Source organism: Cryptomeria japonica, chromosome 6, assembly GCF_030272615.1.
Source record: "Cryptomeria japonica chromosome 6, Sugi_1.0, whole genome shotgun sequence".
In the NCBI taxonomy this organism is placed as follows: Eukaryota; Viridiplantae; Streptophyta; class Pinopsida; order Cupressales; family Cupressaceae; genus Cryptomeria; species Cryptomeria japonica.
In genome coordinates, this window is record NC_081410.1 from 591917862 (window position 1) to 591942448 (window position 24587).

Genomic DNA, 24587 nt, shown 5'->3' on the forward strand with positions numbered 1-24587 from the left:
CATAATAGAAAACAAGGAGGATAGTCATCTAGTGAAAAAGAGTTGCTCACAAATTTTTAGAGGGCCTCCAAAAATGGTTGTAGATGTTAGAATGATTGCTAGATCACATATGATATTTGATATAATGTAGAATCATCACTCTTTAGAACAAATAATTGCAATGGAACAAACAAATGGGAGAAAGAGAGGCCTTATTTATAGATTTTTCGTGGTTAATCAACTATAAAATATAGCATATTTGAGGCACTAGGAAATAGTTCATCTCCCATTTAATTTTTAGTTGGGACAATGAAAATACATGTATCTACCACCTTTGGTGTATGGATATGGAAAATTTCTTGTCAGATGAAGGAAGTCCAAAATTTTCAATGAAATCCTATGTTCAAAAGGGAGCACTGAAGGGTTGTAGTTATAAGCCATGAAAAGATACATGATTCGATATTTGAGGAAGAAAAGATAATTTAATATAGCTTAAAAGATAATTGTTACATTTAATGAATTGATAAAATAGAATAACTAAGGTAAGAAATTTTGGGGAGGGAAAAGTGATAAATGATGAGGAAAAATAATAAATGAAGTCCAAGAGAGGAAAGAGGACCATTACAAAGGATAGGGATGACTGAGGAAAGGTAGAGTGTGTGAACATGGGACAAAAAATACTAAATGGGAAAGACAATAAAATAGGCACTAAATGATATTTAGGGAATTGCAATGTATATTTTTTATTATTATATCTAGGAACCACTTTAACAAGATTATAATGGAATTCATCTCTAGATCCTTCTCCCCCGCCCCTATTGGGTGGGTCTCTGGAACAAACTCCTAATTCCTAAAATTAACATATTTTTCTCGTTGTTTATGCAGGGCTAGATCTATACCATCGATAATCTTTGCAGAAGAGATATTCCTCTTTCTAACGGATGTTTTCTCTGTAAAGAGGTGGACGAAAATGCTGGCCATCTTCTTCTGCATTGTGCCTATGCCAAGGATATCTGGAATCACTTCCTTAACATTTGGAACATTGCCTGGGTCTTCCCTATTTCTACTTAGCAAATGTGGTTTGAATGGAAATGCCCTTCTAATAATCAGGCCTTAGGCGTTCTTTGGAATCTATCTCTTCCTCATATTACCTAGGGCATTTGGAAAGAAAAGAATAATAGAGTTTTCAGGACTTGGAAACTCCTCCTTTTATTGTGGCTATTAGAATACACAATGCTATCAAAGGGAACTTTCTCCATGCCTACCCCAGCAGAAAGAATGACTCCCCCATTCCTACTCTCTAGGAGGATTGGGATACTATAAATCGGTGGCAGCTTGATTGGAACATTGCCAACCCAGTCCACAAAACCAAGCAGTGTAGACAAAATGTTGTATGGCATCCTCCCCCTTTGGGCTGGATCAAAATCAATGTGGATGGGGAGGCTAAAGGTAATCCTGTGCTGAACGGGTGCGGGGGAGTGGCTAGGAATTACTCTGGTCTACTGGTTTCGGCGGTGGCACTCCCCCTGGGCATCTAGACTAACCTCTATGTGGAAGACAATGCTTCCCATATTGGGATACACATGGCTAAAAGAGAGGGGTTTACTAAACTGTGGCTAGATTCTGACTCGCTAAACACTATCAACAGCCTGAGTGGTCGCACAGATCCTAGCTGGACGATTGCCAGCCTGATCAAGGACTGTTGAAATATAATTAATGATCTGACAGATTTCAAAATCTCGCACATATACCGGGTAGGTAATAAGGCGGTAGATCTACTAGCCAATCTGGCGGTGGGATATGTGGCAACCAACTGGTGGAGTAGTAGAGATGCTTTCCCCGAACATCTGTGCGATCTGGCACGTAATGATTATTGTTTTAATCAATGATCCCTCATCATAACATGACTGAGTTGATAGGGAAATGGCTGAGTATGGAGGATTCAGTGCTTCCCAAATATGCATCATTGGCACACTTAAGAAGTGTGTTGTTAGAAGGCTAATCAGTTGAAGGGAAAACAGAGTAGCCGATTGGTCAGTCAAGCACCCAATAGGTATTGAGATCAGTTTCTTCAAACTAACAAATAAATGATGATTCGGTCACAAGAGGTGCCTTAGATTGCAGTTTAGTAGTATTATGCATGACCGGAACCCTCTGGACAGACAGGTGATCAATCTAATTGATGATCAGTGACCAGTGGCAAAAGGTGAAGAGTTACACTAGTGATACAAGTTGAAGGATGATATCCTCCAAGAATCTCGGAGTAGTGATCGGTAAGCTAGTTACAATGACAAAAGGTGAGTTAGTTATGGTGAGATATCATCAAACAAATGGATAGTGAATTCTACTACATTTAACAATCAGTTAAGGTGAGATTTGTGCGGATTTTCTGATTCGCATTAAAAAGACAGAACACAACCCAAAAGTTGGTGAAATTATGAGTTGCAAAGGTAGGTAAGGATGATTCATTGGCAAGGTTGATGGAGAGCATGCAGAGAGTGCGGGAAGATTTGAAAATTTTTGAATTTCAAATCTACTCAGTTTTGTATAAAGGTTTCTAGCGAAAACCAAAAAGTTTGATTGTAAAAATTGCAAAAGTGCAATTCCGAGGAGAGGCGATCCAACAAGATCATAAGAGGGCAAAACTGCTAACTGAATAGCAGAGTGATGAAGAGAGTGTGCAGAGCTTGGATAGTGTGAAGAGCAGAGAAAGAATGCAGAGCACCAGTAGAGTGCAGAGCAAGTGTAACCGGTGGTCAAACCAAAGAGCTTCATTTGGTTGTGATTAAGCTAAGAGTAGCTATTACAGCAGATCATTCTCTCTGTTATTTTCTAATTACTACAACAGTAAAATCCCTTAACCGGGTGGACTTTAACAGGTCCCTTTGTAAAATCCCTTAACCGGGTGACATCTTAAATGATGATCCTAAGTCCTTTAACAAGGCTACCTCTAAAAGGGTAAAGGTTCTAACAGGCCTTAAAGAAAATCCCTTAACTGTGTGGCACCTAACAGTGTCTTTGCAATCTCCTAATAGGGATGGCTCCTCACTAGGTGTACTCCAGAAGAGTACAGATGTTGTGAGTTTCACACCGTGGTTTTCTCCCATTTGGGGTTCCACGTGTTAAATCTTGGTAGTCTTGTGTGTTACAGTTTTGTGTGCATGTTTCTTATCAATATGGCTTATCCTGATAAGTGTTAAGTTTGAATAAGAAGTTTTGATTAAGGCTAGATCTGTAATAATTGGTATAGTGTTGATTTACCCCTCCCCTCTCAGCACCGGTTGGGATTAACATATAGTCCATAAAAACACATTTATGTTCAACTAGTGAAAATACATAAAATATAAATAGACTATAAAACATATATTCCCCATCATAGAATGCATGTAGAAATTGTTAAAAGTGACATAGGAAAAATTGTTTGCTTATTTTTTAAAGACGTCTATGAATAACTCTACAAATGAATAAAGGAAAGATAGTGTAGTTGGAATTATCGTGGACACTTGAATCCTTGGACCCTCACTATTTTCCATGTTGACACCCCAAAATCCCATTCCACAAATACATCACATTAGACCTTGGATGAATTGTATGTTCATTATAGAAATATGAGTAGATATATTGGATTCTTTTTGTAAGATCTAGATTGATCAATTTTAGAGTTTCTAAATTTGGTTGTCCTTTCTGAAACATAAAAATTTCAAGCATGTTTCTATTTTGTTACCATACCCCAACCTTCTTTGAATTGGATTCGTGACCTCCTTAAACATTTCAAGTCTAAGAGTATTTATACACATGTATTGTCTTTAGATATTATCAAATAAGTACTATTATGTTTATCTAGATCTAGCTTTCTCTATAGTGATAATATTGTTCATCTTTTGAAAAAATAAAAAATTAGTTCCGTATATAACATCCATGATCTTCTCCAATGTCTTTATGTAGACACAAGTGAAGCCTAATAAACTCAATCTCTAAAATTCTCACTTATAAGCTCTTATTGCTCGCTGCATTGTGTACCTTAAATGAGTACAAGAATATCACTATCCTCTCCCTCTAATAGAGCCTATTCCACTACTTGATGGCATCGATAAGGACATTGTTTCAATTATTGTAGACATGATTATCATACTAATTAGCCACCATCACATAAGGCCATAATTGTCATAGTTAGTCTCCACAACTTTGTTGGCTTCTATGTACCCATAATCTCTACCCATAATCATAATGGCTAGTATAAGCTTGATGATTTAGACATGTCTCCTACTATATCTCTAAGTCCACTTTTTTAATGATTTAGTTGCTTGTTATTTTGCGTATTGTCTTGAATTAAAACTCAACCTTAGACAATGATTCCAACATTTCATACAGAACTGTATATAAAATGTAATTTTATCAAACTAAAATTTATTAAAATACGCAATCAATCTACGAGTACAATTAATTTACAAATATTACAACAATATGCTATTGTCCCAATAGTACGATACAAATTACTGTAAAAGAAGAAGCTTGTAGACGATAAATAGTATGGTAATAGCGAGGGGGTAGGAGGAGAAGGGGGACTAGACAGAATTCTTGATGGCGGAGCTATAACCGTTTTGGAGGTCATAGTATCTAGACCAGAGCATGACTCCACCATAGTTGGAAGAGGTGCGGATTTGAGGGAGTACATCGGAGATGAGGGTGGGTGGAGGAACGTAGCCCGTTCCGGCAGCTGCAGAGGATGCGGGAAGGCCTAGGTATATCTGGGCATTTGAGGGAAGAGAAGAGGTCCACTGCTTCCAAGCATCGAGGAAGTCCCCACCATACTGACAAGGAGGGTTGTTATAGAACTGCACCCACACGTAGTCGAAAAGGCCCGTCATGAGAGCAGTCCCCAAGTATGCGTCAGGGAATGGGCACTGAGGAGCTGCGGTGACATAGACCTTGTTACCTCCTCCGTAACCCTTGATGTACTTGGCCAGACTTCCCCAGTGTTCGGTGGTGCCCCCCTCAATGTCCAGGTCAATCCCGTCCAGAACAGCGTCTCCCAGGGGCCTGGAGTCGGAATGGCCTCCCAGATAGTTGTCCCACAGATAGGATGCCACGTTCTGGGCATCTGCGTCGCTGCTCAAGTAGTAGCTGCCTGCTCCTCCACCCAGTGACAGAAGCACCTTCACGCCTCTGCTCTGGCATGCCTTTATATCGCTACTCAACCCACTGCAGCTCCCTTTCGTGTATGGATCGCAGTGCCCCGCCAGATTAATCATGGGTGTCTCTCCGTTGCCGAAAGTAGCCAGAAATGCCAGGATTACCATCTCGTAGTTGCCTGTCGAGCAAGTGCTGCTTAAGCTGCCTTCGTTACCATTCTGTCCCCAGTAAATTACGATGCTTCCTGCTGCAGCTTGCCTCATTGCTAACAATACCATCATCATCACCATAACTGACGATCTCCACCTCTTCATCTCCATATCGTATGCTCTTGCTCTTACTCGGATTACTCACTCTCTCACTCTCTTGCTTGCCTTCCTTGCCACCGTTTCTCTGCCTTATATACATGTATCTCCCTTCCTTTCTCTGTCATCTGTTTGATCACTCCACGTTTGGGTCGTTGTAGAGTGGGCTGCGCAGACGCCGCAACCAACCGCATTCATGTCTTCCATTGGTTCTTTGGAACACGTAGAATGCTCTGGTCGGCTGTCATCAACAAATTATTAATTCGTTTGCTACGTGACATTTTTGCAAGCATACATAAGAATAGCTTATAAACGATAAATTTAAGCATTTATCCCTGTGTATTCCTTCCCTTAATATTATTATCTTTTTGGTTCTGTCTGTTCGTTGCTAATCGAATAAAAGATAATGGTGGGACACTGCAATTAAAACCAACCATAAACATAATTTTCGGGTGACAATTGTGGATTGAATAGGCTTAAATACTTACGCAAGCCTGAATTGGGCCGATTAGTAGATTTAAAAGCTTTGTTTGTTTTCTTACGTTTAACTTCTCCGGTCGAACAAATAGCCACAGACGTAGATTTAAAATCTTCTCTTTTTTTTATTTTTGTGCGTTCTTGTTCATAAATGGTGGCTTATTCGCTCTGCGTTTAGCTTCTTATAAGCATTTGTACAAAGATTTCATTTCATTTTGGAGAAGCTGTGTATGTTTATTTTTTACACAAAAAACATATTTAATGTCAAAAAACATACACAGTTTTTTCAGAATCATTTTTGTAAATATATCATAGATTATGGAAAACTTATGTCATTTATAATATGTTAATAATACAACAGTTACAAATTATTTCTATCAATATTTTTAATAAAAAAATTTACATGATAGAATTAGCTATTCTAACTTCAAAAATCATCTCTAAGCTAAGAATTATCTTAGAAATGATTTCCCGACATAAATATTGACAAGGAGTCCAAATTTAGATCAACATGACGGTTAACTCTAGATACTTAACACATTGGAAGCTCATATTTAATCTATGCTACTTTTCTATAAGGGTGAGATTTTTCTTCTATGACCTAATGAGAGTTTCAATCAAAACGGAAGAGCAACACATTTGTATCAAAACTATACTAATTGAGAAGGTACAAGGTTGCAAAAGCCACATGACAGCTTATAAGAATGAGACTTAAAAAGCCTATTCAAGAATACGCCCACACCTCTACTATGTTCTTTCCATGCCTACTAATTACAACCAATGCTATCTATACACAACTATCTCGATTAGATGAGAATTTCCTTTATCATGGTTAGAGATATCCTTACCTAATAGAAGGTGACTTCTATCTCTCAAGGTCTACAAGTTCTCCTTTCTAAACCTGATTGTTACATATGATTTATGTTTATAATTTTATATCATTGATCCTAAGAGAAAATGAATATCAAGAACCATCTCTATAGTCCTTTATGACTGGATCTATTCAATATTTTATAATTTTTTTAAAACTCTTTTCATATGATCACGAGAAGAAAATAATATAATCTTTATAGAAATTATTTGAATACCATGATAATAATCTTAGGTACTAGCCACATTCTTAAATAAAATTAATAACAATATTCAAAGTAATAATAATAATAATCTTCTACATCTAATAATGGATTGACATACTGTCCTAGTCAACTTTAACCCTTTCGATGTAGCTTATTAGAGATGCATATTAAAATAGAAAAATAGAGATATAACATTTTAATACTCATAAGTGAATATACAAACAACATAAACACATTGCAAATTACCAATTCATTTTCGTCTTTCCTTCAATACAACCTAACTCCACCTCATAAATTCTTCATCTTTAGAGTGTTAGCTTATGCTAGATTCATGTGCAAAATATTAAAATAATTTTTTTCTATTTTGGCCCAGAAACAATGGTTCCCCATAGTATTTTGAGGGGAGAGTCAAAATATTAAAACCTAAAATTTCTACGATATGCCTTTGGGTGCTCTTACTGGTGTTCAAAAAGAAAATTTCCCATTTGACCTCATTCAGATTTTGTCTAGAAGTTGTCAATTATTCCTCCAAAGTACTTTTAATGATATCATCTTCTCCAATAGTGGCCTCCCCAAACAACACGACATCATCCGCAAACTACGAATGAGTGATTGGGTCAATATTGTTTTTGCCAATCATTGATATCTTCTCTTTCAGAATGCACCACAATGTTAGTTTGTCCTCCTTGTGGGTGGGCTCAAAAACAATGAGAATGGGAAATTCTATGTTGGAAGCATGACACCTTAAAATGCACAACATTCATTCTACATTAGTCTATATAATTCTAGTTTCAATTGTATAGGAGTTCCATAGCACCCCCAATCATCCCAAGGAACCACATGCATCTTGAAAATAACCATCTTATATTTTGCAAAATTTCATAAACTTGCCACCCCATTGCCCTGATCAAGAACCTTTTGTCAGGAGTCGATAGGCCATTGACATTCCATGTGAGGATCTTCATCGATCCTTAATGGAGGTCGTTTCTCCCTTGGTCAATTTCAGGAAGTCAGTCATTCCCTTTGCGGTGTTGTCCATATCCTCCCTTCTTCATCTCTAGGAACCACTTTAACAAGATTATAATGGACTTCATTTCTAGATCCTTCTCCCCCACCCCTATTGGGCGGGTCTCTGCAACAAACTCCTAATTCCTAAAATTAACATATTTTTCTCATTGTTTATGCAGGGCAAGACCTATACCATCGATAATCTTTGCAGAAGAGGTATTCATCTTTCTAACAGATGTTTTCTTTGTAAAGAGGCGGATGAAAATGCTGGCCATCTTCTGCTGCATTGCACCTATACCGAGGATATCTGGAATCACTTCCTTAACATTTGGAACATTGCCTGGGTCTTCCCTATTTCTACTTACCGAATGTGGTTTGAATGGAAATGCCCTTCTGATAATCAGGCCTTAGGTGTTCTTTGGAATCTATCTCTTCCTCATATTGCCTGGAGCATCTAGAAAGAAAAGAATAATAGAGTTTTCAGGACTTGGAAACTCCTCCTTTTGTTGTGGCTATTAGAATACACAATGCTATCAAAGAGAACTTTCTCCATGCCTGCCCCAATAGAAAGAATGACTCCCCCATTCCTACTCTCTAGGAGGATTGGGATACTATCAATCGGTGGCAACTTGATTGGAACATTGCCAACCTAGTCCACAAAACCAAGCAATGCAGACAAAATGTTGTATGGCATCATCCCCCTTTGGGTTGGATCAAAATCAATGTGGATGGGGAGGCTAAAGGTAATCTTGTGCTGAACGGGTGTGGGGGAGTGGCTAGGAATCACTCTGGTCTACTGGTTTCCGTGGTGGCACTCCCTCTGGGCACCTAGACTAACCACTACGCGGAAGTCAGTGCTTCCCATATTGGCATACACATGGCTAAAAGAGAGGGGTTTACTAAAGTGTGACTAGATTCTGACTCGCTAAACACTATCAACTGCCTGAATGGTCACACAGATCCTAGCTGAACAATTGCCAACCTGATCAAGGACTGTCAAAATATTATTAATGATCTGACAGATTTCAAAATCTCGCACATATACCAGGAAGGTAATAAGGCGGCATATCTACTAGTCAATCTGGCAGTGGGATATGTGGCAACCAACTGGTGGAGTGGTGGGGATGCTTTCCCCAAAAATCTGTGCGATCTGGCACGTAATGATTATTGCTTTAATCAATGATCCCTCATCATAACATGACTGAGTGGATAGGGAAATGGCTCTTTCTAGTTTTCCCTAATAAAAAATCTAGAAACGTCCTCAACAACTGGTTTTCCTATCTCATTGTGTGGCTTTTTTGCTACTATTTTGATATGCTTTCAGTGTGGCCCATTTTCTACGACTATTTGGAGATAGTGATCTCCTATTATCTGGCGAACAGGAGCATAATGGGAGGGGATAAGAATGAACAAGAGCCCTCTACTTGCGAGAAGTGAAAAAAGAATAAAGATGTCTCACAGGAAGTCATCGATGGTGGTCTCGTCCCCTACCTAGACTGGCTTCATGGCCCCTCTCCTCTGATTACGGAGGCCTTTGTTAATGGATGAAAGAAAGGGATTTTTAGGGCTTATAGTGTCAAATATCAAATTGATGAATCTTTGGTGGCAATGGTCACTAGTCTGGCTATGACTGGAAGATGGTTTTACAGGGATAAAAAAATAGGGGAGGAGGACTTGTCGAGTTTCTTCGACAAAGACAAGGAGCATTCCAAAGTCACCAAGATGGCAGATGGGGACTATAATAGAAAAGACCTCATGGCCCAAAGGGCTGACGTGGTTGAGTTTATAATGAGATATATCACCCCTGATGGCAGGTATGTAAGTATCTTCTTCTGCCATTTCACTATTTGAATTCATTGTTTTCATGGTAAAATTATCTTTGTTCTCTACTATCTTGCCTCCTCCCTTGAGAATAGCCTCGAAAAGCACCTGGAAAACCCTAGCAACCCTATTCTACATGAGGGACTTATTGTCCTTATCATGGAACACGCCAAATCCCTTGAAATTGTGTTGTCGCTTACTGAGATTGGTCTGGAGATGGAGGTCCAAGACGTCTCTGATTCAAAGATGGATCTGGATGATATTGGGATTCCTATTGATGACCCTAAATACGAACCTACGAATGAGAAGGAAAAGATGGTCACTCCTAATATGCTTGGCAACAAGAACCCCCTAGATGGGCTGCTAGTAATTACAAAACCAACAGCAAGCTGATCTCCAAGGCCGAACCCCTCACCAAAAATAAAAAGTTGGCGGCGAAGGATCACAACCCGAAAATTATAGACCAAGGGATTAAACTGGGCATCCCTATCAATGTCCAGAAACATAATCAAGGAAAAGATTGTAGTCTGATGAATGTTGTCATAGAAGCCACCAGAAGCAAGGAGCGCTATTGGAAGTGGGTTACACGTGAAATCGAACCCTCAAGATGGGGGTTAAAGAAATAATCAACATTTTCACTACCTCCCTTGAACCCAACAAGCCAGAAAAACTCATGATCATGAATCGAAAAATCTCTCAGAATGTGGAGGTAATGAAACGTAACTATGACTAAAGGATTGATAAGGTAGAACAATCCATGGCTGAGATTAAGAAAAATCTCAAGAATCTAGTCGACATTAGTAAAGGAGCCATGAACAACAGCATTGAGGGGCTTGAAAAGATCAATGAGATGGTTGCTGATTATAGATCCTTCCACAGTGACCCAGTGAAAGATCTTGGAGGTGATGATGTCGCTGCTAGAGACAGCAAAACAACTGGACCCAGTTCTAGAACCAGGAGCAGAAGCAGCAACAAGGGTACCTCCAGATTCATCATGGAGGAGCTTGAGGAAATCAACATTATTTCCATCCAAAAGGAAAAGGATCTGGTGCTCTCACTTAACTGAGAGCTTTTTTTCTTTACCTTGTTTGTCTATGTTTCTTTTTGTTTCTGTTCGGGGTTGTTCCCCTATTATGTTGTGTTTTCTTGCTGGTTTGGCTATTGGTCAGCTGTTGTAAAACTTTAGGTTTCGATTCCTTGTAAAACCCGTTTATCCTTATCAAAATAAGATTATGATGGATTAGATAAAATAAGTTCAAAGCTAAATGGAGTATATTGTAAAGATATCTATACAGTCATGAAATATAAATGATAATATTACCATTAGATGTATAACATTCAAATTGAATTTTATTTTTATTTTTTTAAATGGACCTATTCTTGTAAATAATATAAAAAAAGTAGTCACTATATTCTATAAAAAAAAAAACTAGAAAAGATATTTGACATAGAAACACAATTATGTTTAGCCAATGTAAAAGAATAATATCTAAAAATATTTTAAAATATATATTTGACATCAAAAAATACATGTGGAAATTGTTAAAAGTGACACAATAAATTTTTATTGCTTGTTTTTGGGGAGACATATAGAAAGATCCACTCTACATATGAATAAAGGAAAGATAGTGTGAGAATTTTAGTGGATACATAAAGAACAAAGTGGAAAAGAAAACATAAACTAGAATTTGGAAACACAAATATAGGATTTAGAAATACCTAATAATGGAAACTAGAAATTGGATAAAAGTCATGAAAACAAGGATTGTAAGGTGGCTACTCATGCATAAGGCCAATTTAGTATTCTCTTTTGAAATGTTTATATTTTGAAATATTTGGCTACTCAATCTTTCTTATATTGTCATGCTTTCCCTTCTCTCCTACAGACCTTTGGATTTTTTCTTCTTTGTTCTCCTAGTACCCCCATTCATCATCATTTCTTCATCCACACTTTCCTTTTTAGAATTTTAGGGATTTCAATGACATCCTCTATTTGTAATTTTTCTAGCAAGGCATTTGGACCCCTAAATCTCCAAAACATTTCCATATTTCTCCTATATACATTAGAATCCCTAGACCCCTACCATTTTGTACCTTGACACACCAAAATCCAATTCCACAAATACTTGACAATGGACCTGGGAATAATTCTATGCACATCATTCTATCATTCTATCTACCTATACACCTATGATGCATGTGATCCTGGTTTGTTATACAGTAGAAAGTTTTCATGTCTTATGAGGAAAAGAGCTCAACTACTAGAACATGCTATTGAAGAAGGCATTGCATGGGTGAGAAGCCAATTCTTAAAGGACAATAAATTCTCAATGACTAAGGTGAGATCTATTATTCAAATACATCTCTTAGTATATCTCTAAGTCTTGTTGTTTAATGATTTAGCTGCTCATTATCTTTCCTTTTACAATAATCTTTGTTATAAGTAAACAATGGAAGCAACATATCTTGTTGTAATTGAATGAAGTATTTGAAAGAAGTTCCTTAGATATAGGCTCTTCTTGGTCATTAGTATATGTACCTAAATGAATGCAAGGGTATCACTATCCTCTTCGTCTAATAGGGGTCATTCCCCTGCACAAAAACATCAATAATGACATAGCTTCAATGGTCATAGACATAATAATCAACCACCTTTTCATATAACTTAGGTCATAATGGTCATATTGGTGTCCGCAAATTTTTTGGCCTTCTATCTACCTGTAGAACTATGAAAAGGGTGCTCTTTGTTTGTCATACAGTAGAAAATTTCCTTCTCCTATGAGGAATAGAACTCAACAATCAAAACATGCTATTGAAAAATGCACCATTTAGGTAAGAAGCCAATTTTGTAATGGATAAGACCTCGATGATTGAGGTGAGCTCGTGGATTAATTGATTTTTATTTTGTCTTTTTTGTTGGAGTAAAACTCAAACTTAGACAATGTTTACAACGTGATATCATTCTCCCCAATTTTTGGTTTGTTATAAATATGCTATAATATATTTTTCATACAAAACTGTATCAAACTAAAATTTATTAAAATACACAATCATTCTACTAGTACAATTAAGTTACAAATATTACAACAATATGCTATTGTCCCAATAGTACGATACAAATTACTGTAAAAGAAGAAGCTTGTAGACGATAAATAGTATGGCGCTAGTGAGGGAGTAGGAGGAGGAGGGGGACTAGACTGAATTCTTGATGGCGGAGCTATAACCGTTTTGGAGGTCATAGTATCTAGACCAGAGCATGACTCCACCATAGTTGGAAGAGGTGCAGATTTGAGGGAGCGCATCGGAGATGGGGTGGGTCGAGAAACGTAGCTAGTGTCGGCGGCTGCAAAGGATGCGGGAAGGCCTAGGTATATCTGGGCATTTGAGGGAAGAGAAGAGGTCCATTGTTTCCAAGCATCATGAAATTCCTTACCATACTGGCAAGGAGGATTATTATAGAATGACCCCCTCCACTGTACTTGTGAGTGAAAGCTCCTTGATCCATATCATAAATTCATCATTAGGTGAATCATCCCAATAAAATCTAGCCCCATTGGGAAAATGGCTCTTGCACCATAATTGGCCTTAGAGGTAGTGCTGCATACCTTCCTTTTCTACTGTATAAATAAAATTCTATATATTTTGAACCCACTAGTACTAGTCAAATAATAATTTTGTGAGTAATAATTAACATGGAATATTTTTATACTATTTGAACACATATACATTTACAAAATCATTTCTCCACGACCCTCCCTTGTACTCCCGCCCATACAAATTCAAAATTATTTCCCCCACTCCCTACTAATGGCTCTAAGGTTGTTCTTCCACCTGTTGCCAGCCATTACCCAAGATCTAAATTGGTTACGGACTTGATTCCACCTTGTGGGAGGTATTTATCTACACACTATGTTTCCCCTAGGCATGTGTCTCTAGTGGGTGTTTATATTGATGGCTACAAGGCTTCATCTCCAACCCTAGCTGACTTTGTTAGGGTGGGTGTTCCCAGTCACCATTTCTCATATGTCGAGCCATCCAAGAAAATACTACCAGTTTCCTCTTAGGCTAAGGCCCCTGTTCGTAAGCCTACTCCTTGTGCTTTTGCCAATCCTAAGGTGATTTTGGGCCATTAGGTGTTAGATAATGGAGATATTTCTCTAGAAAGGGCCTAGTTTGGAGGTTTTTCCAACTCTAGCTTTCTTTGCTAGACTTGAATTATTGGATCTCTACTCATTAGCTTTCTCTGGTTGCAGGTAAGATGGAAATTTAACCTTGTACTAGAGGGTTGTTGGTTCCAATTCTTCTAAAAAGAGGAATGCTATTTTTGTTGCTGGTAAGTGGATGTGGGATTCACATCATCTCTTTTTTTCCCTTGGGTGTGGGATTTGCATCCTCTCTTTCTTCTCCAACATAGTGTATTGCCGAATTAACATATTTCTTCATTTTCGTAGAAACAATAACCTTGGTGCCTAAAGCATTAGGTAGGATTTACCTAACCAATTTTGCATTGGAAGCATGCTTACTAGATCTAGAGGACCCAAGGAGATAAATAATAACCAATTTTGTAGGAGAGGCAAAGGGATCTAAAGCTAGAGAATCTGGTTTAGGAGCTCCCACAAATGGAGTCCAAACCACAGCCACTACATGATCATCTTTAGATCGATAGAAAAAACCCACTAGGAGATGAAAGATCTACCACTAAATGAAGTTGAGGTAGATCTAATCTATTTTTCCTCATGTTAACTTCTAAAAAAATTTGGTTTTTATAGAATGTTAGGAATGGTGATTTGTTCAAAAACAATGGGAGAGTACTTTCCAAGCATACTAGAAGACTCATTTTTTGACAACTTCTCTATGCAGGTTATCATAACAATGACGATATCCTTGAGGATAAATTTCTAAAATTTCCAAAATCTAAGATAGTGGACACAAAAAAATTGAAGAAGAAACATGCAAGAAAATAACCATTATACAAGACTAACAATGTGACTTTATGAGAAGCTATCTAGAATCCCACAAATTATACAACAATAAATACTCAATTGATACCTTGTAGAAAAATCTTCAATTTAAAGAATGAAATTTTATTGTAAACCAAGGAGAAGACATTACAATAGAATTTATATGGTTAAATAAGTACATATCCTATATTGATCAACTGATTGGGGGGGATGATCCTAATAAGTGCAATGAAAGTATGAGCTTTTTAAAATGATCTATTATGATTTTTCTACATGTATATGTAATAACTACCTATTTGGTACAAATGTTTCAGTCATATTTAAATCTATATCTAATACACTATATGGTCCTTGCATGGTTAGTGGTGTGCTTCATGTATAAGTATTTTTTCTTTAGTACATTATCATTTGGTGACCCTGCATGGTCTACTAGGCTATGATATCAACTGATTAATTTTGTCGCAACGTTCTTGAGGCATCTTGCATGGTCTTATATTTTTGGTAGGATGAACTTTTTTGCCTATGTGTAAGATACCTTTATTACAAAAAAGGAAATAAAAAACGAGAAAAACTTGGGTTTGTAAGAAAAAGAGGAAAAAGGGGGTGACAAATAGAAAAGGTAACTCAAATATTAAAATAAAATATTCAAAATAATATGGATTTGGATAAAAAGAAAACAAGGGGTGGAAAGTACTAGATTTGAGAAAATTTAATAGAATTCGAAAGGGAATTAGGTGAAAAATAAGAACTAGGGGAAGATATGGGTTTGAAAGAGACGAGATTGTAGGAGATAAAAAAGAGGTGTAAAAAACTATCAAAATTGGGAAAATATATGGGATGCAAAGAGACAAGGTAGAAGAAGGAGAAACTATATATTAGATCAAAATTTAATGAAATCCCTATAGAATTAGAAGATATAACAAGGTCACATAGTAGAAAGCAACGAAAATAGTCATCTAGTAAAAAGGAATTGCTTGCAAAAAACTTAAAGGACCTACAAAAATGATTCTAAATGCCAGAATAATTGCTAAATCCCATATGATATTAGATATAATGTATAATCGTCACTATTTAGAAAAAATAACTATAATGGAACAAACAAATGAGAGAGAGGCCTTATTTATAGATTTTTGGCGATTAACCGGCTATAAAATATAACATATTTGAGGTGCTAGAAATTAGTTTTTCTCCCATTTAATATATATGTTGGGAGGATGAAGTTAAATGTATCTACCAACTTGGGCATATGGAAATGGAAAATGTCCTCTTGGTTGGCTAAAGTACAAAATTTGACAAAATTCCAAGTTCAAAGGGGGCCATTTATGGGTCCTAGTTATTTGATCTTGATAAGTGCGGTGAAAGAATGAACTTTTATAAATGATCTATTATGATTTTTCTACATATATGTAATAACTATCTATTTGGTACAAATGTTGATCATATTTAAATCTATATAATATATACTATGTGGTACTTGCATGGCTAGTGATGTGCTTCATATACAAGTATTTTTTTGTAGTATGTTATCATTTGGCGATCCTGCATGGTCTACTAGGCTATGATGTTGATTACTTTTGTCCTAGCATTCTTGAGGGACCCTGCATGGTCCTATATTTTGGTAGGATGAAATTTTAATTTATACTTTTTCCTATGAGTAAGATACCTTTTATACAAAAAAAGGAAATTAAAAAACTAGAAAAACTTAGGTTTGTAAGAAAAAGAGGCTAAGAAATAGAAAAGGTAAGTCAAATATTAAAATAAAATATTAAAAATAATATGGATTTGGAGAAAAAGAAAAGAGGGGTGGAAAGTATCAAATTTGAAAAAAAATTATAGAATGTGTTGTTAGTCCACCCATTCATTCATTTTTTCTTGTAAATATTGGTCGTACTTTACTTCTTTATGAAAACTTATATATAATTTTTTTTTAAATAATTTAATTGATATTTATTGTCTTTTTTGTTGGAGTAAAGCTCAATCTTACATATTGTTTGGAACATGATACCATTGTCCCAAATTTTTTGTTTCTTATCAATATGATATAATATACTTTTTTATACGAAATAATATTGAAGATGTTATTTCATCAAACTAAACTTTATTAATATGCACTCTTTCTTTAAGTACTATTAACTTAAAATATTTTATTTAAAAATGAATGAATTATTTAAATCCATTTATCAAGTAAAAATGCAACGTTAACATCCCTAATGATTATGATATTTGTATATATAGATATAGCTGTAGATTATTATCTTTTGTAATGCCCCGTTATGTTATTGCTTAGGAATTAAGGGAACAATTGATCTATAAATCTATTGTGCGAAACTTCTTTCCAAAAATCTCTTTAAATGATGATAATCGATAAGAATGATAGATTATATTTCACATTTGTTATATGATGACATAAAAACAAATATCTCTGTAGTCTCTGATTGAGCAATTCGATATATGCAAGATGATCTTGATCCATGTATCTGATACTACATTATGTAATCAATATAGTGTTATCATTGCTATCTCTAAAATGACTGTGTATTTTATGCTGCCCGTTATCTCTCAATCACTGGTAGGTATAGTATGTTGCAAACTCTTTCCTTAATTGTTTATAGCAGTGGTATAGATATGTTGTTCCAATTAGAACCTTGAAGTGTGTCGTGGCCTTCTTAATATCGCATGTTGGGACCGCTATGTCGGACTAGGCTATATCGATATACATCAAAGTGGTATTGGTCGGTTAAGACCTTCAATCTGTGTATGAATGTTTGACGGTTATGTATGATTGTGTGACAGTAGCGATTGCATATTATCTTCTGGAACGGCTGCTTGCCGGAATTATTCTACGTATTATACAAACTCCAAAGGTGTTTCTCCTAATATGTATTGTTGGACAATATACATCCGGAATCACCGACTGTATGCTTCGTGATGAATTACCCCATAAAATCCCCCCGTGCCGGTTGAAGTCCAATGGATTGCCTTCTTGTGCCCTGCTAGACAGAGGAGTTGCATCTCTTCATCTTGATAAGACACATCTTCCGAACATGTCATGCCATAACAATGGGTTTGTTATTCAAAGAGTACCGATTAGTGTTCTTAAGACATAACAACTAATTTCTGCCATTGGGTTTTGGATATAATTGATATTGGTTATTCATAACCACTGTCAACTAATTCTTAATCGTTTTCAATAATAACTATAAGACTTAGTTGATGATAACTATATCGATGCCAGTAGACTTAATGATTTTAATCAATCTAATCATCGTCATCTCTCTGAAATAGATATTGCTTAAGTCGCTGTCTTATCATTAATATTAATTGATTCTTGTCTTAGTTGATCCTCTTGTAAACAAGTTCGATCTGCATATTATATCTTGCTGGATATTTTCTATGACTGATCAATATATTTTGTGACATCAATGTTGATCAACTTCGTAATTGGTTGATCACCATGTTTTTCTTTATTGGATACATATGACACATCTATTTATTCATAATAGTTTATCATCTATTTATTGTGTTATAATCATCTTTGGTCATGCATGTATTTGATATCTTGGATCCTTATACATTAGTCTTCTCTCATGTATGATCTATCTATTAACATATCAATATTTATTTATACCTATGTTTGGTCTTTGCATATAATTGATATGTGTGATGATGCTGGTGGCTTATAAGAATAAGTTTAAATCTTTAATTAAAACTTATTTAATCATATATCGTGTCTTGTTGGCTTCAGGTTTTGAGTGGGGACATTACAGTCTCCCCCTATTGAATTTGCTTGTCCTCAAGCAATTCTTCCTTGTCTTTTTTTCTTGGATGAACCTGCATATAGGATATAGGTTAGTAGTAGGTCAATACATAATCATATAAATCAAGTAATGATAAATGTTAGAAAAATTACTACTTAGTTTCTATTGCATCTATTGCAACTTGGAGGGACTAGCTTCATTGGGCCCTTTACCCAAACTTGAGATGAACTAGCTTCCTTGAGCCATTTCTATCCACTTGAGGGAGACTACCTTCCTTGAGCCAATTTGTATAACTGAAAGGGACTAACTTTCTTTGAGTCTTTCGTCCTGTTGGCTTCCTTGAGCACTTATACTTAGAGAGGATTGACCTTCTTTGTGTCATCCTCCTCATCTAGGTAGGGTGTTGGCTTCCTTAAGCCATGTCACCCCCCATTGGCTTCGTTGAGCCCTTATACTTAGAGAGGATTGACCTTCTTTGTGTCATCCTACTCATCTAGGTTCGGTGCTAGCTTCCTTGAGCCATGTCGCCCCCCCCCCCCCCAATTGGCTTCCTTGAGCCTTTATACTTAGAAAGAATTGACCTTCTTTGTGTCATCCTAATCATCTAGGTAGGGTGTCGATTTCATTGATCCAGTTTACCCAATCTTGAGAGAATTTGCCTTCTCTACCATAATTCCTCTACATTTCTTTATGCTCGAAATGGAGACTTCCCTTGAGTCATTGCTACACAAAGCCTAAGAGACTTACTTGCTCTACTTGGCAGCTCAGGTTACCTTCCACATTCTAACTTTCCTCTTTCTATTCTTTGGGAAGGAGAGGAGTCTTTATTGAGCCATTCCTACACCAAACATCTACTTTGCGGCCCTTAGCTTAACCTCCATTCTCTCTTCCCTCTTTCTTGGTTGTTGTAACCATGTTGCTTTCCTCCTTGGAATGTCCCCTCAAGGATTTTCCTTAACTTAGTACAAAGACAACAATTTTAATTTAAAGTGAGAGTTGCAATTTATTAATATACATAATTTTATCAGAACTAAATACATATCATTATACTATTTAACTTAGAATTTAAAGAATAGTTCAAAGGATAGAACTTATCTTGATAAATTTCTCTAGGTTGTATACTTGAAAATTATAGCTCAATGTCATTAATGTTTGTTGCTCAATTGAGTCTTAAAATAGAGTAAAATAGATTCTCACAAATGAGCTTTCATTTTTTCATTTCTTCTCTTCAATCTTTCTTCCTTTCAGTCTTTCAAAATTATTTCATATGTATCTTTTCTCGAAGAATGCAATACGCTCGATCATTCTATATGACGAGAATTCTCTCCACAAGAATGCTTCTATCCATTCTTGTCATGTCATGAAGATGTTGTTGTTGCCCTGTGTAAAATTACGGAAGAAATGTAGGAATTCTCGATTTGCTAATAATTTCCTACAATTTCTATACAAGTAGATTGTTTTCTTTAGTATAGACTTGAGATTACAATGTCTTTTTCTAGGTTGATGGTAGTTGATCTTTTTCTTTGGATGTTGAAACTTTTGGTAAGGTCTCATGATTTATCTTTAGAGCATTATTTCTTCCACAGGTTGGTAGGATTATGCTCTGATACCACTATAATGTCGCCTTAAGATATTGCTTAAGAATTAAGGGAACAATGGATTTTGTCAAATCTATGCCAAGAAACTTCTTTCCAAAAATCCCTTAAAATGATGATAATTGATAAGAATGATAGATTATATTTCACGTTTGTTATACGATGACATAAAACCAAATATCTCTGTAATCTCTGATTCAGCAATTAGATATATGCAAGATGATCTTGATCCATGTGTCTGATACTACATTATGTAATCAATATAATGTTATCACCGCTCTCTGAGATGACAATGTATTTTGTGCTGCACGCTATCTCTAAATCACTAGTAGGTATAGTATGTTGTAAACCCTTTCCTTAATTGCTTATAGCGATAGTATAGATATGTTGTTCCAATTAGAACCTTGAAGTGTGCCATGGTGGCCTTCTTAATATCGCTTATAGTAATGTCGAGACCGCTATGTCGGACTAGGCTATATCGATACGCATCAAACTGGTATTGGTCGGTTAAGACCTTCAATTTGTATATGAATGCTTGACGGTTATGTATGATTGTGTGACAGTAGCGATTGCATATGATCTTTTGGAATGGCTGCTTGCCGGAATTATTGTGGTTATTATAGAAACTCCAAAGGTGTTTCCCCTGATATGTATTGCCAGACCATATACATTCGAAACCACCACCTGTAAGCTTCAAGATGAATTACCCCATAAAATTTCCCCATACCGGTTGAAGTGCAATGGATTGCCTTCTTATACCTTGCAAGATAGAGGAGTTGCATCTCTTCATGTTGATAAGACACATCTTCCCAACATGTCATGCCATAACAATGGGTTTGTTATTCAAACAGTACTGATTAGTTTTCTTCTCATAATGACTGCATATTATCCATAATTGTTGTTTATCTTAAGACATAACAAATAATCGCTGCCATTGGGTTTTGGATATAATTGATATTGGCTATTCATAACCGCTGTCAACTAATTCTTAATCGTTTTCAACAATAACTATTAGCCTTAGTCGATGATAACTGTATCGCTGCCAGTAGACTTAATGATTTTTATCAATCTAATCATCATCATCTCTCTGAAATAGATATTGCTCAAGTCATTTTATCATTAATATTAATTGATGCTTGCCTTAGTTGATCCTCTTGTAAACAAGTTCGATCTGCATATTATATCTTGCTGGATATTTTCTAAGACTGATCAATATATTTTGTGACATCGATGTTGATCAACTTCGTAATTGGTTGATCACCATGTTCTTCTTTATTGGATACATATAACTGATCTATTTATTCATAATAGTTTATCATCCATCTGTTGTGTTATAATCATCTTTGGTCATGCATGTATTTGATATCTTGGATCGTTATACAATAGTCTTCACCCATGTATGATCTATCTGTTAACATATTGATATTTATTTATATTAATGTTTGGTCTTTGCATATAAGCGAGATGCATGATGATTGCTGGTGGCCTATAAGAATAAGTTTAAATCTTTAATTAAAACTTATTTAATCATATATTGGATCTTGTTAGCTTCAGGTCTTGAGTGGGGACATTACAATCTTGGCGACAAATCTCACAACAGAAGTGATGTTTCATGAATATTAAAATGATGTGTTACTGTCTCAATAGTAACATACAACTTACTGTAAAAGAAGGTTGTTGTAAATGATACTATAGCCAAGAATAGTAGTGAGGAAGTAGGAGGGGGGCTAGGAAAAATTCTTGATGGCGGAGCTATAATCTGAAGTTACTCAATACTGAAGAGTTGAACTTTTGTGTTCACCTATTGGACTCGAGGAAAAAATCCATTAATTTTTAGACATCAATGGATGAAACTCAATTGGTTTCTTGGATTTCCAAGGATAAAATGGCTTTGGATTCATAAGGGAAACTTCGCACAAAGGTTGCATCTGCACTTCAAGCTTTCTAGATTTTAGTATTTGGGAATTTCAAAATTCATAGTACTGTTTTGACTATAATGGTGATCATTATAATCTCTGTTGTAAGTAAACAATGGAAGCAATGTATCTTGTTGTAATTGAATGAACTATTTGAAAGAAGTTGCTTAGCTATAGGCTCTTCTTGGTCACTAGGATATGCACCTAAATGAATGCAAGGTATCCTATCCACTCCGTCTAATAGGAGTCATTCCCCTGCACATAAACATCAATAATGACATAGCTTCAATGAGCATAGACATGATAATCAGCCACCTTTTCATAAGTTATAATGGTCATATTGGTGTCCACAAATTTTTTGGCCTTCTATCTACTTGTAGACCTATGAAAGAGGTGCTCTTGGTTTGTTATAGAGTAGAAAATTTCCTTGTCCTATGAGGAATAGAACTCAACAATCAGAACATGCTATTTAAGAAGGCACCATATAAGTCAGATGCCAATTTGTAATGGACAAGACCTTCTGATATCATTCTCCCCAATTTTTGGTTTGTTATAAATATATTATAATATATTTTTCATACAAAACTCTATCAAACTATAACATATTTTTCATACAAAACTGTATCAAAGTATAATATATTAAAATACGCACTCATTCTACGAGTAAAATTAAGTTACAAATATTACAACAATATGCTATTGTCCCAATAGTAAGATACAAATTACATTATAAGAAGCAGCTTGTAGATGATAAATAGTATGGTACTAGCGAGGGAGTAGGAGGGGGACTAGACAGAATTCTTAATGGCGGAGCTATAACCGTTTTGGAGGTCATAGTATCTAGACCAGAGCATGACTCCACCATAGTTGGAAGAGGTGCGGATTTGAGGGAGCACATCGGAGATAAGGGTGGGTGAAGGAACGTAGCCGGTGCCGGCAGCTGCAGAGGATGCGGGAAGGCCTAAGTATATCTGGGTATTTGAGGGAAGAGAAGAGGTCCACTGCTTCCAGGCATCGAGGAAGTCTCCACCATACTGACAAGGAGGGTTGTTATAGAATTGAATCCACGCATAGTCGAAAAGGCCCGTCATGAGAGCAGTCCCCAAGTATGCGTCAGGGAATGGGCACTGAGGAGCTGCGGTGACATAGACGTTGTTACCTCCTCCGTAACCCTTGATGTACTTGGCCAGACTTCCCCAGTGCTCGGTGGTGCCCCCCTCAATGTCCAGGTCAATCCCGTCCAGAACAGCGTCTCCCAGGGGCCTGGAGTCGGAATGGCCTCCCAGATAGTTGTCCCACAGATAGGATGCCACGTTCTGGGCATCTGCGTCGCTGCTCAAGTAGTAGCTGCCTGCTCCTCCGCCCAGTGACAGAAGCACCTTCACTCCTCTGCTCTGGCATGCCTTTATATCGCTACTCAACCCACTGCAGCTCCCTTTCGTGTATGGATCGCAGTGCCCCGCCAGATTAATCATCGGTGTCTCTCCATTGCCGAAAGTAGCCAGAAATGCCAGGATTACTATCTCGTAGTTGCCTGTCGAGCAAGTGCTACTTAAGCTGCCTTCGTTACCATTCTGTCCCCAGTAAATTACGATGCTTCCTGCTGCAGCTTGCCTCATTGCTAACATTACCATCAACATCACCATCCTCTTCATCTCAGCCATATCGTATGCTCACTCAGACTGCTCACTCTCTTGCTTGCCTTCCTTGCCACCGTTTCTCTGCCTTATATAGATACATCTCCCTTCCTTTCTCTGTCATCTCTTTGATCACTCCACGTTTGGGTCGTAGTAGAGTGGGCTGCCCAGACCCCACACCAAGCCGCATTCATATCTCATAACGTCAAATCATTTGTTCATTGGAACACGCGGAATGCTGTGGTCGCCTGTTATCAACGAGTTATTAACATTTTTTGAATTTATTCTACAAATCCCTTTAAGTGTAAAAACTGTGAATTCATTTAAACTGTTTTCGATTAGTTATTATTATCTTCTTTGTTCTGTCTGTTCGTTGCTAATCAAATAAAAGATAATGGTGGGACGCTGCAATTAAAACCAACCTTAAACATAATTTTCGGCTGACAATTGTAGATTGAACAGGCATAAATACTTACGCAAGTCTAAATTGGACCGATTAGTAGATTTAAAAGCTTTGTTTGTTTTCTTGTGTTTAACTTTTCCGGTCGAACAAATACAAATAGCCAAAGACGTAGATTTAAAATCTTCCAATTTTTTTTTGGTTCCTGTCCATAAATGATGGTGTATTCCCTCTTCGTTTAGCTTCATATAAGCATTTAATAAAAAATGTTTTTGAAAACTGTCTAAAAGATTTTTTTAATAAATGCTTATAGGAAGCTTAAGGAAAAGTGAATACACTATCATTTATTCATTTATGGGAAGGGAAAAAAAAAGGTAGATTTTAAATTTACATCTTTGGTTATTAGTATTTGTTTGACTAGAGAAGTTAGATTTAGAAGTTAGTTTTGTTTTCTTGTGTTTAACTTTTTCAGTTGAACAAATACCAATAGCCAAAAACGTACATTTAAAATTCCTCTTTGT

General features: G+C 36.4%; 2 protein-coding genes across 2 annotated transcripts; both read right to left on the reverse strand.

The window, feature by feature from the left end:
- Window positions 1–4544: 4544 nt before the first annotated feature.
- Window positions 4545–5426, reverse strand: LOC131031491 (acidic endochitinase-like). Its single transcript, XM_057962617.1, has one exon. The coding sequence runs from the start codon at window positions 5424–5426 to the stop codon at window positions 4545–4547; it is 882 nt and encodes a 293-aa protein (XP_057818600.1).
- A 17391-nt stretch (window positions 5427–22817) lies between these two features.
- Window positions 22818–23684, reverse strand: LOC131031492 (acidic endochitinase-like). Its single transcript, XM_057962618.2, has one exon. It carries the CDS (start codon window positions 23682–23684, stop codon window positions 22818–22820), a length of 867 nt encoding a protein of 288 aa, XP_057818601.2.
- Between the last annotated feature and the right edge of the window lie 903 nt (window positions 23685–24587).

What these genes read in the sequence shown, in the direction of transcription:
- LOC131031491 (XM_057962617.1), bottom strand. Translation starts at nt 5,426, where the DNA reads ATGAAGAGGTGGAGATCGTCAGTTATGGTGATGATGATGGTATTGTTA.
- LOC131031492 (XM_057962618.2), bottom strand. Translation starts at nt 23,684, where the DNA reads ATGAAGAGGATGGTGATGTTGATGGTAATGTTAGCAATGAGGCAAGCT.